General features: G+C 41.7%; 1 protein-coding gene across 1 annotated transcript in view; it reads left to right on the forward strand.

Moving 5' to 3' along the window:
* Window positions 1–16,004, forward strand: part of LOC104281558 (rap guanine nucleotide exchange factor 5-like) — an 89,690-nt gene extending 73,686 nt beyond the window's left edge. Inside the window, exons 11-16 of the mRNA XM_009879578.1 lie at window positions 334–424; window positions 3,110–3,160; window positions 4,270–4,357; window positions 7,150–7,214; window positions 11,801–11,855; window positions 15,207–16,004. Of these exons, the coding sequence (XP_009877880.1) occupies window positions 334–424; window positions 3,110–3,160; window positions 4,270–4,357; window positions 7,150–7,214; window positions 11,801–11,855; window positions 15,207–15,325 (469 nt within the window). The 3' untranslated portion in view covers window positions 15,326–16,004. The remainder of the gene's footprint in view (window positions 1–333; window positions 425–3,109; window positions 3,161–4,269; window positions 4,358–7,149; window positions 7,215–11,800; window positions 11,856–15,206) is intronic.
* Window positions 16,005–16,454: the final 450 nt, after the last annotated feature.

A 16,454-nucleotide genomic window follows, 5' to 3' on the forward strand; every position in this document is an offset into this window, starting at 1 on the left:
AGGAATTATTCTGTATGGTAAAGGACAGCTGAGAGTAACTTGAACATTGAAAAGGGAAAATTACTTCTGACAGCAAAGGAGAGAAATAACCTGCCAACAACAGGGCTGATGAGACAGTGGAATGTTTGCTAAAAAACTTCTTAAAGACCCCATCACCTAGACTGCAGGTGGTCACGAGAGGACATTTAATGAGTTGATTATGTGGAAGATGATTGTATGTTAGTGCTGAGGGTTGAAATGGGACTCAGTAACCTAGGATACCTGTGCATTCCATTTATCTCTGATTCTGGGTACAAAAAATCAGAATACAGCATTCATATTTTTATTCCACAGCTGTAAAGCCCAAAGAAATCTGAATTCATTCTTTGCTATTGTTATGGGTCTCAACACTGCATCTGTCAGCCGGCTGTCTCAGACCTGGGAGGTAAGACGCATCTTTGTATCCTTTAGGCTCTGTCAAAACCATTTGTCACAAAGGTTCTATACCGGTGAATTACCTTTTCTTTCTAACTATTGTATTTTCATGCTGAAATCAAACATGGAGCGAGTGTCGGTAGAGAAACTTCTCTATGGTCTGAAACCTTAGATACACAGCTATTCAAATAAAACTAAATCTGTCCTTCCAGAGCTTTTTAATAAGAACAAAGCAAGGAGATCTTATACTCTGGAAAGAAAAAAAAAATTCAGGTAAATTATCCTAACATTTTAAGTAGATGTCAGAACAGAAAGTCTTACAAAATTGGCTCCAAACAAGCAATACTTTATTATTGAATAATTTCATTTTAAAAAATACAAAGTAGAAATAAACCCTCTTTAATTCTCCTTTATCAGCTCTTTTGCAGCTGCTTATCTTGTACAACAAAGGTAGGAAACGGGCCATGAATACTGGAGAACAGAGATTATCTGCTAAAGAGCCTACCCATTCTATACAGAGTGGGATGTTTAGAGGAGGTTCCCACTGGGATCTGTGTTTGTGTCGTGGATTTTTTTTTTTTTCCGTCCAAGTAAATTAATGAGTGGTAGTATCTGCAAGGTTACTATATCTGCTGATGAACCAAAAATTGGGGAAGGAGTATCTAGTGTAATGGGGTGAAGCTTCATGCCTCCCCCATGCCCCCAACACCACAAGCGGGCAGTACTCAAAAATGTGAATCTGTAATAAAAAAGGACAGAGAACGGCTGTGTTCTCCTGCCTTGGAGATACTCTTGAGCATCGATGGATGAAACAAAAGGCCATTGGAGACCTAAAAACCTATCTAACGCTGTCCAGAGCAAAGTCTTCCCCCTTAGATGAAATCATGCATGTGGAAACATCACTGCCTACGTCAGTGGCTTCAGCAACACAGAGAAACAAGGCCAGTGACTGCTTCTGCAGGGAGGAGTTTATAGGACTTGGATAGGCAGGGAGGAGCTATCTTTAAATGGCAGGTAAAGCAAAAATTTTAGAGAAGAATACATACCTGAGGACAACGATACAGAAACTCTTTGTCTCTCCTGCTTTTAAAATGCCCACTAGGGAACATTTGCCCTTGCCTGCTCTTATGGATTGCCTTCATCCCATTTCTCTGGGCTTTGGTAGCAGAGTGGAAGGGGCTAAGTATTGTGTCAAAGGCACCCGGTGGCAATGGTGTAGATCTTCCACGCAGAAGCACACAGAACTCAGCTGTGTGATGAGACCTCTGGAGACCACGTGCCGCTGGTGGACTTCTCTCAGGAAGAGCAGAATATGTTGCTTGTCAGAACAAGGAATGCATCTGCATATGTATCATTGTAAATATGTCACGTTTCTGTATGTAAAATATTTATGAAGTCACATTTTTTTTTTATTTGTAAAACTTTACTGCACTGGAAATTTCAAACGCAGAAGGTTATTTGCATTAGTAATGTGACTTCTCGAAAGTAGAGCAATGTTTATAAATTAATTATAATTACTTACATATGTAAATGAAGCCACCTAAATTTAAGGAACCATTTAGACACTAAATTATATTGGCTCTGCACTTGAATTCTTAAATAGGTAGTATGCTCCCAAGCATATTCTTCTACTTTTTTCTACAGTATGCAGTGTTTTAATGAGCCTAACTTTCCCTGATTGAAGACATTAAAAATATGCAATTGCAATTCCATGTTCAGTTACTTAAGCATTTTAATCATACAGCATGTCCACTTAATCTTAATTGTTCTAAATCTCTTTTGGTGGTGTCAGTGTGGCTGTCAGTGTCTAAGAACAAAGGCAAGGCAGGATTTGTACTAAGGGGATATCTTTTACTAGACTAACTAGTATGGTTGGAAAAAATAGACAGGCATTAAGGTCCACACACCGTTCTTCAGGTCTGAAATATCAGCAGCAAAACTCAAACTAAAGAACGATTGCTTGGAGTATAACGAGGTGAATCCATTAAAACTTCTTAGAGATAAAAGGAAGCGGATGCTTTTGGAGCAGAGCCGGTGTTATCATGCAGGGCAAGAAGGTAGTTTATGCCTGGGCTCCCTTGGAAGGTGTTTTGTGTACCTTCAAGTGGGATCAGGATGAAATACCAGAGATAGAATAATTGCTTTTTAGGGAAAGTTCTCTTCCTCTGGCACCAGCATGTGCCAGTAGTAACACTGGTCAGCCCTGGGGGTGCTGTAGCAAACGGCACTGAGCGTTATGCCTGCTAATTTCTAGAACCCATGTTTTACGGGAAGATGGATTACAAAAAATTGTCTAATCTGGATGTGACCACAGTATCTGAATTCGCAGCCGGTGTTGCTGCTTCTAACTTGATACAGATATTAAGGTAAATGCAGCAGACATGGAAGCTAGGGAAGAAAATAAAACCAGCAGCTAACAAGCGGTTTCCATAGAAGAACGATGCAGGTCCCCAAGGTGGGGATGCCTCACTGGCATCGCACTGAACACGGTCTGTAATTAGGGCTCTCGGAGCTGAGGAGCGGAGGTTAACTGTCTGCGAAAGTGGCCTGTTGGTGCTTACAACAGGCACTTCACCCGTGGCAGTCTCATGGGAAAAAAAGACCTCAGCATTTTCCTGCCTATGTTTTGTTGTCTTTTGTTGGTTTTTTTTTAAAAAACAACTTTACATTTTTTCCTCTGTTTTCCCCACTTCAGAAAATTCCTGGGAAGTTCAAGAAACTTTTCACTGAACTTGAAAGTTTAACGGTAAGTACGGTGTTGACAGCAGAAGGGCACTGCTTGTCTTTACCTGCCTTCCTTCTTCCCTGTTTATTTGGAGGCCGCCTGTCATTGCCTGGAGCTGGAACCTGTCATGTCAGATCTGTGATTTGCCAAAGGCCACGCAGCCCTCAAGAGCTCAGAGGTGGTCTGCAAATACAAAAAGGAAAAAGGCTGTATTCCTGACGGCTGGAGGAAAGGCAGGGGGAGGCAAATCTAGTGTCAGTTCCCCAGCATCAATTTGGAAGCTGTTCTTTTGCTTTGGTGGTTAATCAGCCTTTGTCCAGAGCAATGTGCTGCAAATCAGGAGAAAAGTAGGGCAGCTGAAGTTTAAAAAAAAAAAAAATAAAAAAAAAAATCCAAGGCTGAGGGTCTTCATCACCATTATCAAAGCTGAACAAACAAGTGTTTCCTCTGGCTGTCATGGAAGTGGGTGCATGGTGAGATCACTGCCTGACACAGGGAATATGAGATCCGGCCTTTAATGGTTGTCGTGCTTCTGTGCTTAGAGTCTTTCTTAAATTAATGTGTTTTCAAGATTGTGTTAGCTGGTGTACAAAAACGTTCGTTTATATGGGAAATTGAGATGACTTTTTGAATTACTTACATAACACCACTGAAACAAACTCTTACTTTCTTTGAAAATCTCCAATATGCTCCATTGATCTGAGAGCAGTTTTTGTTGGGATTTTTTTTGCTGTTCTTTGGTGGTTTGTTTGTTGGGATTTTTTTTTTTAAGAAGAAATTAATCAGCAATACATTCTGGGATACATTTTGTGCTAGATAGTAAGCTGAAGAGATTTTGCTTATAGAAATTTGTGGGGAAATTAAAGAGCAGCCCCAGTGAAGCTGTTCTGCAGCTCACTACCATTTTAGCACTGCTTCATCTAGAGGAACATAATTGCTTTTGTTCCTTTAACTGTTTACGTTTCCTGTTCAGTTTAGTAAGTCACCTAGCTTAGAAAACCTTTACCTCGTTTCTGAAGAAACCTTTTCTATCTAAATCATGTTCAGATCATAAGCCCGTAATGGATTTAGAATTGCTGTTTTTATAGCCTATTGATTTTTCTCTCTCTATTACCCAAATGGCTTTGTAGGACCCTTCTCTGAATCACAAAGCTTACAGAGATGCATTCAAGAAAATGAAATCGCCGAAAATCCCCTTCATGCCCTTACTTCTGAAAGGTAATGTTAAAGTTTGGCTGCTCCTCTTTATTGTGCAAGTGCATGTACGGAAATTTGTAAAGGTTAATTAAAAAAAAAGTACAAGGTGATTTTTCCTTCAGGTGGCCTTGTGATAAATACGTGGCAGATGCAGCGGTATCTGCAAGACATCACTTGGTCTAGATAATAAACAGCTACCTTTTAAGATGATGGCAGTTTTCACACAGGTTTTCAGACTAGGCACAGGTAGAGCAGCGTGCCGTTGCCTTGGCCACCTCCTCTTTGGTGGAAGAGCGAGACCTTGGAAGCCCCTGAACGGGGCTGCTGGGCTGCGCTGGGTGCACCTGCACGGGTGGTCTCCGCTACACTGCTGGTGGGATGTGCTCGCCCTGCCTCGCCGGGGTCAGCCTGCCTGGTGGGCATCATCCTGAAGGCAGAACCTGACCCATCTGTCTGTCCTGAGAGGAGGTGATTGTGAAGTGTCTTACAGGTCTGAAATAGATAAATAAAATCTGACTATTAAAAAAAATTATTTAAAAACTCTGTTAAAATAAAATACAACTACTTCCTTAACGCAGTGAGCTGGGCAGCTAATTAAGTGGTAGGTATTTAAAATATTCCATTGCATTGGCGTCATTAATTATTAATTGCCTTGTCTTTGAACATGGCAAATGCATTTGATTATTCCTGTATTCCGAAAGTGTTCTCTTTAGGCTGTTTATTCCAACCTGCTGCTGCTGCTGCGAGTTTAAAATGTTTGAAGACAGTTCTCCAGATCAGTCGGTGACAGTTTGGGAGCCATCAGGCACTTCCCCTCTTTGCACACATCAAAGGAGTTTGCATTAATTCAGATGGATACAATTATCAAGCTCTCAAAATCAATATTTTTTAAGTGTTCTCGAGTATGTCATGCCTGCAAACAAAGGCAGCAAACATGAAAGAGTAACTTGTAGCAATGATGTTTGCGTGTCACTACAATATGGTCTATAAGAACATTCACATAAGCAGAATTCCTGTCTCTAACATACTGGAGATAGCAAGGAGACTTCGCGAAATAATACAGTAATCTTCTTCAGTACAGTGATGGATAAGGAGATGTTGCCAAGGTTGATGATTCCCAAAGTATTGCACAGCACACAGGACTTTATTCCATGCCAAGCGTATTTGTATTAATGGTATTTCCAAGACCGATACAATAAGCATTGGTAGCATAGAAGTCATTAGTGACTCAACAAATTACTGTATTCCAACACAAGAGGAACAAAAGTAGTTTCAAGAAAAAACTGAAAAGCATTAATAAACTTTCTCTAATAATGAAGAATAACTTGAGTGTCATTTTAAAGTTAATTAAATTTAAATGCAGAGCTCTCTTACAGCACACAGACACAGTTTTTGAAAATCGGGCAGATTTTTCAAATGTGTAATAAAATACTGTGATGTACCCTTACAGCATAGCTCAGATGCAATTTTCTGCTCCACTGAATTTATCTAGATTCTCAGTTGTTGGCTGAAAAGCAAATTTCTGTTCCTTCCACCTCAGAGATATACACACTGCTGTCATTGACTTAAAAAGCTGTGTGGAAATTTCTCCTTCCACTGTAAGTTTTTCATTAGAAGCGACGGATGGTTTTTAACTGCATTCGCATAGAGACAAGTAATGCCTGTGTCCTGAAGCCATGTCCTTTCCCTGCGTGCCCCAAAGCAGCCCAGCAGAGGAGGTGTAGAGGGTCCCGCTCCCTCCTTTCCCCCTGATTTTTAGGGTGCTGCCCAGGGCCCAGAGAGATGTTGGAGGCATGCCCACCGTATGCCGCGCTTGCCCCACTTGCACAGGAGTGCCGACTGGACCTGGTGGTGGTGCTCCTGCTAGTATTTTCAGTGACCTGGAGGATGCACTGTCGGAGGCAGAGCTTCAGTCCCCATAGGGAATCTGTCCGTGTCCGTTGTACTTCATGACCAAGATAGGTCTTGTTTTGTGTCCTAATACGCATTAGGAAAATGGGAGAAAATGACCTCAAGTTACTGTTGTGATTGTAACCTTAATTTAGCAACGTTTGTTTCGCCTGATATTCCCCTCTCTCCAGTTCATTACGCTGTGTTCAGTTCCCTTCCTGGAGCCAAATATAGACCTTTTCCTTTTCCTCTCACTGACCTTTTCGTTGCCTTTGCAAATTCATTCCAACAACACTGTGTAAAAAGTGTTTTTCCCTAGCCATAGCACTTATTTCAAGGCATTAAGCTTCAGCTTGGTGGCTTGTGTTTAATCTCCCCAGCTGGCCACTGCTGTAGCCTGCATCCCTGTGGGGGACTTGAGAATCATCGTGCCCCACAGAGAGAGATGGAGGGCTGTCAGAGCCGAGTCCGGCATCTGGTTGCTCTTCCCCCATGGAGCTCTGGGCTCAGGGACCAGACAGCCCCAGCCCGGGGACAGCTATGGGCAAGCGTGGCCAGATTGGTGCCGCAGGGTGCGGAGAGCAGGCACGCCACGCACGGCCATCCCTCTGGATGCCCCCACCTGCTCCCGGCCACCCTCTGTATGATTCACACCCCACAAGTAACACAGGCCGGGTTTAATAAGAAATCCATGCTCCCACTTGAAAATCCTCTTGTTATGATGTGTACATAGCGTTGTTATCCAATAATCTCCACATGTCATCGTTATACCAGGCTTTTGTTCCACTGTTACAAGGTATTGTGTCAATCCTTAATGGGATACTTTCATCTCTTTTTCTTTTTGTTGCTGTTTAGTCCTTTTATTTCTTTGTATTAAACAATAAAGCCATGAAAAGTAATTCTTTTTTCTGTATTTTTTTCAGATGTAACATTCATTCACGAAGGAAATAAAACTTTTCTGGATAACCTTGTTAATTTTGAAAAGCTGGTAAGCTAATTTTGTCTTTCCTGTTTTTCGCAGATTCGCGTTCTCCTCTTCCCTTTCCCCTCCTTATCTTGTAAGTCTAAAAGGTTTTCTTCTGGCTGAATCGGGAAGAAGTAAACAGGGGGTAAAAAAGAGCAAACAGGATAAAACAGCCAACAGTTTTATCTCCCCTGCCCCTTCCCTCTGCTCCTCTTCTCACTCCTTCCTCCCCCACTTCTGTGTAAATTGGCTAAGCCAGCGATGGCCAGTATCAGTGCCACACAGTCCACTCAGTTTTCTCTCCTTTGCACCACCTCGTGGACTATTTCTCCTCAGTTAAGTTCTCCTGCTTCAGCTTTCTCTGAGTTGTATTTCCTGATTTTTCTCAAGGCACTAGAGAAAAGGTTTCTCTAGTTTATCACTTGCCAGTGGTTTGCTAATTCCAGGGATCTGAAACAAAAGTAAAGTTTTTGATCTAGGTTAGATGCTGAAAAAATTAATGCCCAAAATATGAATTAAACTGACTGTAAATACCACTATACTATGTAGAAGGGCACTATTTTATGTAGAAGGACACTTACTGATGTTGTGTCTTTGGCTACATCTACTCCAGACACCATATGACATCTACTCTGGCATGATATTACCAATAGAGGTTTGATTTCTCTAATTTGCATGTTACATTTCTATGTTGATAACATCTTTGCAGCACTGAAAGACACAGTTTGTATATCTGAACGGTGGTGGAGTGGAGAAACTCTGATTTTTTTGTTGGCCTGGAGTATTTGATCAAGAAACCAAAACGTTCTTCCCAATTGCTCTAGATGTGCCATGGGACTGTTAGTGCAGGTGGCTGTGCCTGGTGAACTGTTCCCAGCTTTTTTCTCTATGTGTTTACACTTGTTTGAGAATGAACGTGCAACCATGGAGTTATTAATGAACCAGATGTTGAACTTATTTTCATACCCTATCATAATGTAAGTTGTCTTTCAACTTGAAAGCAGAGGTAGACCTTGACTTTTGAACCTGAGCTTCTCTTTTTGCGTTTGCTATTTGATTTCTGTACCTTCCCTTGTTGCAGAGTTTACAAGAACACTGATTTGCATTTAATGAAAGGTTTTCTTGTCCAAAGTCCATTAACTGTTTGACCTTTAGGTGTTTGCATAAAACTCATTAGCATGTTCTTCTTCATTGCCTCTTGGAAGTACATCCAATTAACATGTAAATTAAACTAGCCCTTGATGCACAATAATTGTTACTAAAATCCCCCAACTGGCCCCATATATTTATTTAGTGAATATGTAGGATCCTGATTCTTGCTCCAGTCTTAGCCACACCTTGTTAGGTTGGTTGTTTGTTGTTTAATCATGTATATGTTTAATGTATGCTGGGCTTGCTGGGTAAGATTTCCTATCCTTTCTGTCACCACTGTGTCTCTAGAGGCAGTGGGAGCTTTGCTAATTGACTTCAGTGAGCCAGGATTTCACCTTTTCCATGCAAATGGATAATGGGCATTTGAAATGGCAGGGAGGGAGAGTCTGAGGTGATGGTGGTGGGGTGAGGGTTGTTCAAACTGACACTTCCTCCAAATTATTAGTCAAATCACGCCCTCAGGAACCTGCTGTCTCATGGAGCCCTGTGTACATATGAATGCAGGCAACAGTGCAAGCTTAGGAAGTGGGGGCTTAGAAGAGATTTAAATATGTGTAGTAGAAACTCAGGCAGTAAAGGCAGTATTCCGCTGGTTTATTTGGATGCTAACGTATTCAGTAAATAGGCGTGAACTTACTAACAAGATGCATTGCATATGATCATGTATACATCAGCTCTTATTTCTTTTCTAATTATAAGGGCTTTGTCCCAAGGAAGAACGTCTTCCTTGGTTTCTGTACTGTGCTGAATACTGTCTAGCCTCTGCTGACAAAAATTAGGATTGACATTGACTCCTGCTTGGTTTGGATCAAGTCACTGAACCTCACCTGCAAATTTGCTGTTGCAGAAAAAGAAGAAAAGAATTATTCTACCATAGCAGATTAATGCTTTGGGGAAGGAACTTACTCACTGTCACAAATGCATAGAATTTCTGCTTACGAATTTCAAAGCAAAGATGGTTTCTTGTGTCTCTATTTGGATTACTTTTTGAAATATTTCATTTCTGCATTAAACATCTCACCTGAAGGAGGACTTGTCAGCCTGAACCATTTTTTTTCCCAACTATATCAGTTGGTTTAATAAAAGCTATTCTCTCTCCCTGCAATCTCTGCTTCTTTTATATTCCTAGGCCATCATGGCCTCAACAATCCTACTGTGATTGAACTTGATTTGGCATGACGTGATTGCAGTGAAGACAAAGTTAATTCAAAATACAAAGAAGGGAGTTTGCAAAGAGAAGAAAATGAAATGATCTTTTGTCTCAGAAATGTTAACTAGTTTTAGCAAAAGCTGAAGGGATGGCAGTGGTTTATTTAACTTTGGGTAAACTTTAGTCTAGAATAGTGTTAGATCAATATTTAGTACCATACCCACTTCCTCAACAGAATCTGAAGGAATAAATGAAAATATGGTCTTGCCCTGTTCCATCTCAAGGTATTTCCATGGTATTTACCGAGCTGCTTCACTGAAATGTGGCTTCTTTGGTTTTTTTTTCTCCAGTCAGCCGTCACCCATATCTTAGCAATGACATGTCTTAGCCACACTCCAGCAAACTCTAATACAGGTCAATGGCCATTACCGTTTTAGATAAATGCCTTCTTACCTAGTGCCTTCAGCTGTGAGGACTGTGTACACGCAGCTGAAGGTTCTCAACCCCCAGCCCCCAAGTATCTCTGCAACTCCCAAGCCTGAGTTTTTGCTCTCCTCAGTTAAAGGAGTGCTAATGATCTTAGGGAGCTGGTAAACGGAAAGGCTGTGAGAAATGTGTGTTGCTCATCACACTAATGGTATGCAAGCACCTGTTTAAACTCAGGAAAAGAGCATTTGCTTTGCAGATGAACGGGCTGATTTTCTGTATTGCAGTTGGATCCCAGAGAGTTGAAAACAGACAGAGAGAAATGCCTAATTAGGCTACTAAAGCCAGGAGATTTGGGATTCTGCTTTAAGAGAGTGTTACACAAAGAGGTTCTTCCATTACCAGAGCGTCACCTTCAGAAGACAGTTTTGAGATGGACCCCCACACTGACTGACTACAAAGGAGACACAGCAAAGTATGACAGTGTGTGTGGTAGTGGAGTCTCTCTTACTTCTAAAAACCAAATGCAAAGGGTATCAGCTGGAAAACATCACAGCAGCAGCACTGGTGGAAGTTGTAGCTCTGCCAGTACTTACACTATTGATCATAAAATCTAGATCATCTCATTAGAACTTCATTATAATCAGTGCAAGGACATCAGCACAAGCGATTGCATGATTTCATGGCAAATGAAGTGCAGCGGATAACAAGAAGAATTATTTTGATTCACTGATGAAAGGAATATGATGTTTTCATTAAATGTGCTCTTGTGATAAGCTTTTCTGTGGAGGAGCCTTGTAAGCCACTCCCAGGCTGTTGGGAGATGAGCTGTTCTGCGTCATTCTAGTCTTAAACATACTCTGCTTAAGACAGTTAATCCTTTCCGCCTCAGATTATTTGTGAAGGAGATGTGAGAAGAGCATCAGCTATTTGCATGAGCTATTATATCATTCATGCTAACTGCAATTTGCTTAAATTAATTACTAAATTTGGTGAAGAGTTGCCACAGAAGCAGTCAAATAAAGAAAAAAAAGAGCTCAGAACTTTATGGGCAACATCTAGTGAAAATGAGTACACTCCACTGATTTACAGCAAACAATTCCAGTTTTCATAAGTTGAAGACTTGAGCCCAAATGAGAAACCAAACTCAAACTTTTTATTTCCTCTGCTTATTCTAAGTGACCATCCAATATCCCTGTTAGCACCAGCTTTTCTTAAAATAGTATCCCTACAATATAGTCTTATTTGGTACGTGCCCGCAGAGATGTCAGGGTGCTTGCTCTGCAGCGTTTAGGCTATGGGCTGGTTGTTTTGTGTTGGTTTTCATACTGCAGAAAACTGCCTAGCTGATACTGGTGCCTGGTTGTGCTAGGCATTATATAAGTTTATGTTAAGGTGTAGTCTGTGCCACAAAGGGGCTTACAGTCTAATTAGACAACACGTGGAGACAGAAGAAGTTGCTGACTACCGAATGCCCCGGGTAATGCACTAAAGCTGGGGATTGAACCCAGAAGCACCCACCCAGTCCACAGGACTTGCCTGCTGCGCGCTTTAAGTTTAATAACAGTCACAGGGACAAAAATAAGCGATTGCGTGGCTATTTTTAATCAGCACTTTCCATGGGCTTTTAGGGAGTTGTTCTCATTTAATCTCTGTGATATCAATAAGGACCTCCTAGACTAACCTTATTTCATCATCCATTATCACTAAGACAAAAAACAAAGTCTCTCTCCTGATGTCTTCATTTTCTACCTTACTACAGTTGCTTTTTGCTGTACAGTTGCTTTTTTGGTGTATAGCAAGGAGATTTTTTTTCAGGCTTTTCTAATGACAGAATCCATCTCAGTTTTTTGCACTGATGTTTTGTATTTTGTTTTTGCAGCACATGATTGCAGATACTGTTCGGTCATTGAGACATTGCAGAAATAACCAGTTTGGTGAGTAGCCAAAATTTGCTACTTATTTTGCCTTTGTACAGCCTTGAGGTTGGGGTTTTTTTCTGCTTTGTTTCCACTTGCTCAAGTTTACTACAGCAGCAAAACGTGGTTGACAATTATTTAACCAATTGGCAGGGGGGGAGTGTCATTGTTGGAAGGTCAACATAGCAGAAACCACAGTTGGATGAAGTATTACTTCACAAAATGTTTGTAGAAATGATTTCCAAATTTTTTATAAATTATTTTCCTGCAAAAATTATCACCTCTTCAAAATACTGTGTAAAATCTATGCCAGCTGCACTTAGTAATGGAGGCCTGTGATGTACGCTGCTGTTTCTCACTTTCCCAGCTATAACCAAGTCACCTCAGTCTCCTGCTAGTCTCTGTGTTTTGGTAATAGATTCACAGCTGTCTTGGTTTCCAGTAGCTAAAAGATGGTATTCATCACCACTGGTTTTCACTCGGCTTTTCACCAAGAGCAGTTGTTTGATTGGTTTGGGTTCTTAAGGATATTTCACAAAATGGTGGAAGTCATGAAGATGCTCAGACCCTGTGGGTTTTATGGAAGTAGTGGCTTGGTGGACAAGACGGGGTTGTGTTAGTACCTTTGCTAGGGGAAGGCTGCAAATAGAGCTCTGCCTGCTTTAGACACTGGAGGATCTACGCTGGTGGGAACGGTCACGAGTGCCTCAGCTGCACAAAAGACGTTTTTGTGTGTTTCCACCTTATTAGCCACCAGAGAATCCAACCCGAAGGGACCATGCCAGAAGACCCCAACTCGCTTTGTTCTGCTGCTCACAGAGGAGAAACCTTGTTTTTCTCCTTCTCAGCGTTTCTCATTCTCTGCAGAGAAGTTAAATACAGGAAGGGGACAAACACAACACTACTTTAGAAAGTGGTTAGTTTTTAAGCCAAACGCACTAAACATGTCATTTATTGAGGCCACTAAAACCTCTTTTCCAAAGAGAAGTTCAGAACTGTGCTGCAGCCTTGGGGAAAAAAAAGAGTTTGACTCATTTGTTTTTTCCAGCTGAATTTTCAGCAGTTGTCAGCATGGACTCCGACAGGAAGAAGAAGAAGAATAATTTTGTGTATAAATACATGTACCTTGTAGAATGATAGGTACTGTTAAGATCTTTGCTGAACATTTGTTCTGTAGAATTACCATGTGTATGTACAGTCTTTTTTCTTTAAACAAAGGCTGCTCAGAATTATGGTTCTTGTGTTATTTTGTGATACATACATATAGGAGACGGGGAGATGGAGAAGGACGTGCCTTTTGTTTTTATTCTGTTAAACCAGATACTGAAGGAAATATTGATTAATCCAAACCATGCCTCTACAAGTTAGGATGTCTCTTATTTGGCATTATAAAATGTAGCATTGGTTCCTTTTCATTATGTGATTTTTTTTGCAGCTTCTCCGCAAATCTTTCATCTCGTTTTTCCTTTTTTTCCAAGTGGTTTTGTAAGTGTTGCAACGTAAATCCAAGGTTAATACCTGAGATTTATCATATAATCTGGTAGTTTGAAGTACGTGATTGTTATTTTATTTTACCACAGACTTGATTTATTGTGGAGCTGGCATTTAAAAAGCAGCTTATACAGACATCCCTGTCGGCACTTTTTTTTTTTTCTTAAATTCGTTTAGGCATGAAATGAATTCACTGAATATTTATTGAGACTTTATGGACAGTTTCCTTTTCTAGTGGGCTTATTTTGCTCTCAGGAATTTGAATCTTTCTACTGCATCAATTCCCAGATTGGCCTAAGAGCAGCAGGCGTCTCAATGCAGCAAAGAATTCAAACAAAATTAAGCAAGGAATATTATTATTGTTTATGAACTGTATCATATGTATTAACCTTGCAGGCCAAAGTCTTTCTGGATTAGAACCTGGTTAGGTTCCCAGCAAGACTGAAATGCCTTTTTAATGGAAATAATACTTTTATATCTTAAATCCTGAACACAAATAATAGCATTTCCAAAACCAGGCAAAGCAGCTTGAGAAAATAGCAAAATTCAAGCTTTTTTTCATTTCAGGTGTTAATGAGAAACACAAATGTTTTGTCAGTACGTCCAGCACAGCTGCTGGGATCCTATTCCCTTGGAGCATAAAGGTCATCTCTGTATCTTGACACAAATTTATCCCGGTTTTCTCCCACATTTCTCAAGTCAGACAGCTGCTCAGAAATAGCTCCTAAAAATAGCTGCCCAGGAGCCCTGTTAGCAGCCACACACAGAATGCGTTGGCATCCCCCGTTACCTACACAGCGTTGTACAGCGCTCTTTAGAAACAAGCGGGATGGCCGGTTCCTGGAAAGCTTCTCGTGTAGCTGGAGAGCGTGGAGAAGAGGATGATAATGAAACAAAGGAGAGGGAGGGAGTATGTGAGTTAAGCTGATCGGTTCGGGGAATTTTGAGGGGTTTTCTTTTTTAATTTATGGTAATGTTATTAAAAATTCCTTGAGGACATGGGATAGAACAGAGCTCTCCAACCTTCGCTCGTTTGTCAGCAGTCAGCGACGTGTGGGGACCGTACCTCATTGCTTTCTCTGCCTGTCTTGATGGGTCTCGTGCCATGGGCTTAGCTTTTCCTTTTCCACCTCTGCTGGTCACCAGCCATGCTGGAGGGTTTCACAGGCAGAGAGTTCCCACCAGCCAGTGTCAGGCGTAAAGCTTGTGACAGAAAACATCTGCTGTTCACGCCACCCTTCAGTTTGTCTGTTACACAGCTAATTCCTCCTGCCGTGTAAACTCCCATGAAACGACAGCGTGACTCTCGTCTCTGTGACTAGATCAGAAATCAAAAGCATAACAGATCAAAACGCAGGGGCCTGTCAGAGCAGCTTTGAAGAGCTTTTGTATCCGTCTGCTGCGCTGTCACCTTTCACCTGCTCCAAAGGAAATTATCCGGGGCCTGCTGTCTTGTGTACTTATTAAGTTGTTTAAAAGTTACAGGCTGGGTCGCCCACCCCTGCTGGAGGTACCGTTGTGCTGCCAGAGGGACACAAAGGAAACCTTGAACCACCCTTACAGGGGACGGACCGCCCGTGCTGCCAGCAGGAGTAAATCTCCCACTTGGGAGGAGTCAGCCATCCACTTGTGACTCCTTTGTGCACGCTGGCTGCCTGGCATGGCCTGCTTATTTCTTTCATCTCCCCTTTTCTGTACCTAGCTGTTACCTCATGCATTGCACTTAAACAGCAAGTCCTTTGGGTGACTGGCTGGCCGTCTTTTTTTGTGATGGTTTATCACCTGACAGGTTGGCACACCAGGGACTTTGTAACGCCCAGGACAGAGAAGCAGGCAAGGCATGGCTTTCTGACCCATCCCCTTTCTCCTGTCTTGCAGGCAATGAAGTTCCGTCGAAAGAGCATCATGAGCTGAAGCCATACGTCCATCACCTGCATGTCATCGACAACCAGCAAGCTCTGTTTGAGCTTTCTCACAGGATAGAGCCGCGAGTGTGAGCGTACACAGCTTCATATAACCTTATAACTGCAGCACTTTGAATTAAGTGAATGTTTATGCCAAGCATGTTGCTTCCCTATATAAGAACAGTTTACTGAGTTTTATCAGTAGCTCATACAACATGCGCAGGAGAATCAGGCACGAGCCGGCAAAGGAGCTGCTCACAGAGTTGCAGAGCAAGCTTGATGCCATCCCTGCTGGTCACTGAGACGGGAGGCAGCGGAGCAGCATCCTTTGAGCTCAGGAGCTTGGTTTCTGTGAAAATATTGTTTGGTCCAGTGTAGCTTTCAATGCAGATTCTGCCAGTATTAGAATGAAAGGAATTGTCGTGTCACTGCAGCAAAGCATTTCAGCAAGGCAACTTGCTGCAAAGGGATTGATGCTCAGTTCACCACAGTATGTACCTCACTTGTTCAAGGCTGCCAAAGTATTGTTGCCAAAAATACTGTGCAATCTGTGCAGCTCCCCTGAGTCCACTAGAGCATCGTATTTGAGATGAGTACGGACAACCAAGAATGGGAATATAAAAAAGCAGCGCACCAGAGGAAACTCAGGAGTGCATCGTGATGCAGAGGTCAGCAGTAAACAGTTCACGCTGTTATGGTCCCTTCAGAATCTGCTTTATAAAACACACTGTAAGAGTCAATCCACTTCTGTTGCAATTTATGGACACAATTGTTTGTACACTGAAAACATATTATTTTCCTTTCCAGTTATCTCAGATTTAGCACCAGCTCCTGCAGTTAATGTGTTATAAATTATTATAGCAGGAGGTTCGTTTTCTGCTTGGATTACAGCCTCCTTGGTGTCTCTTCAGAGGCAATGCCTAGATCCACCCCCATTCCTAACTCACCTCCTGGAAATACTGTTTCAGCAGGTAGAACTTCACCTAACACTTCTAGTTTTTAAAGAACAAAAGAGTACACCTTACAGAGTAATGGTGTAATTACCTGCATACACATGAGGCTCTCAGCATCAGGGTCCCTTTACTGCTTCTGTCCATCTCACACCCCTCCCTTGGCCAATTCTCATGTAGCTACAAGTACTACTTCTGGACACGTACTGAGGCAGTATTTCTAAAGTCTTGTCTGCAGTTGACCTACATCCAAGCACCACCATCACCAGAGC

The sequence above is a fragment of the Charadrius vociferus genome, unplaced genomic scaffold, assembly GCF_000708025.1.
Source record: "Charadrius vociferus isolate BGI_N301 unplaced genomic scaffold, ASM70802v2 scaffold262, whole genome shotgun sequence".
NCBI classification, from domain to species: domain Eukaryota; kingdom Metazoa; phylum Chordata; class Aves; order Charadriiformes; family Charadriidae; genus Charadrius; species Charadrius vociferus.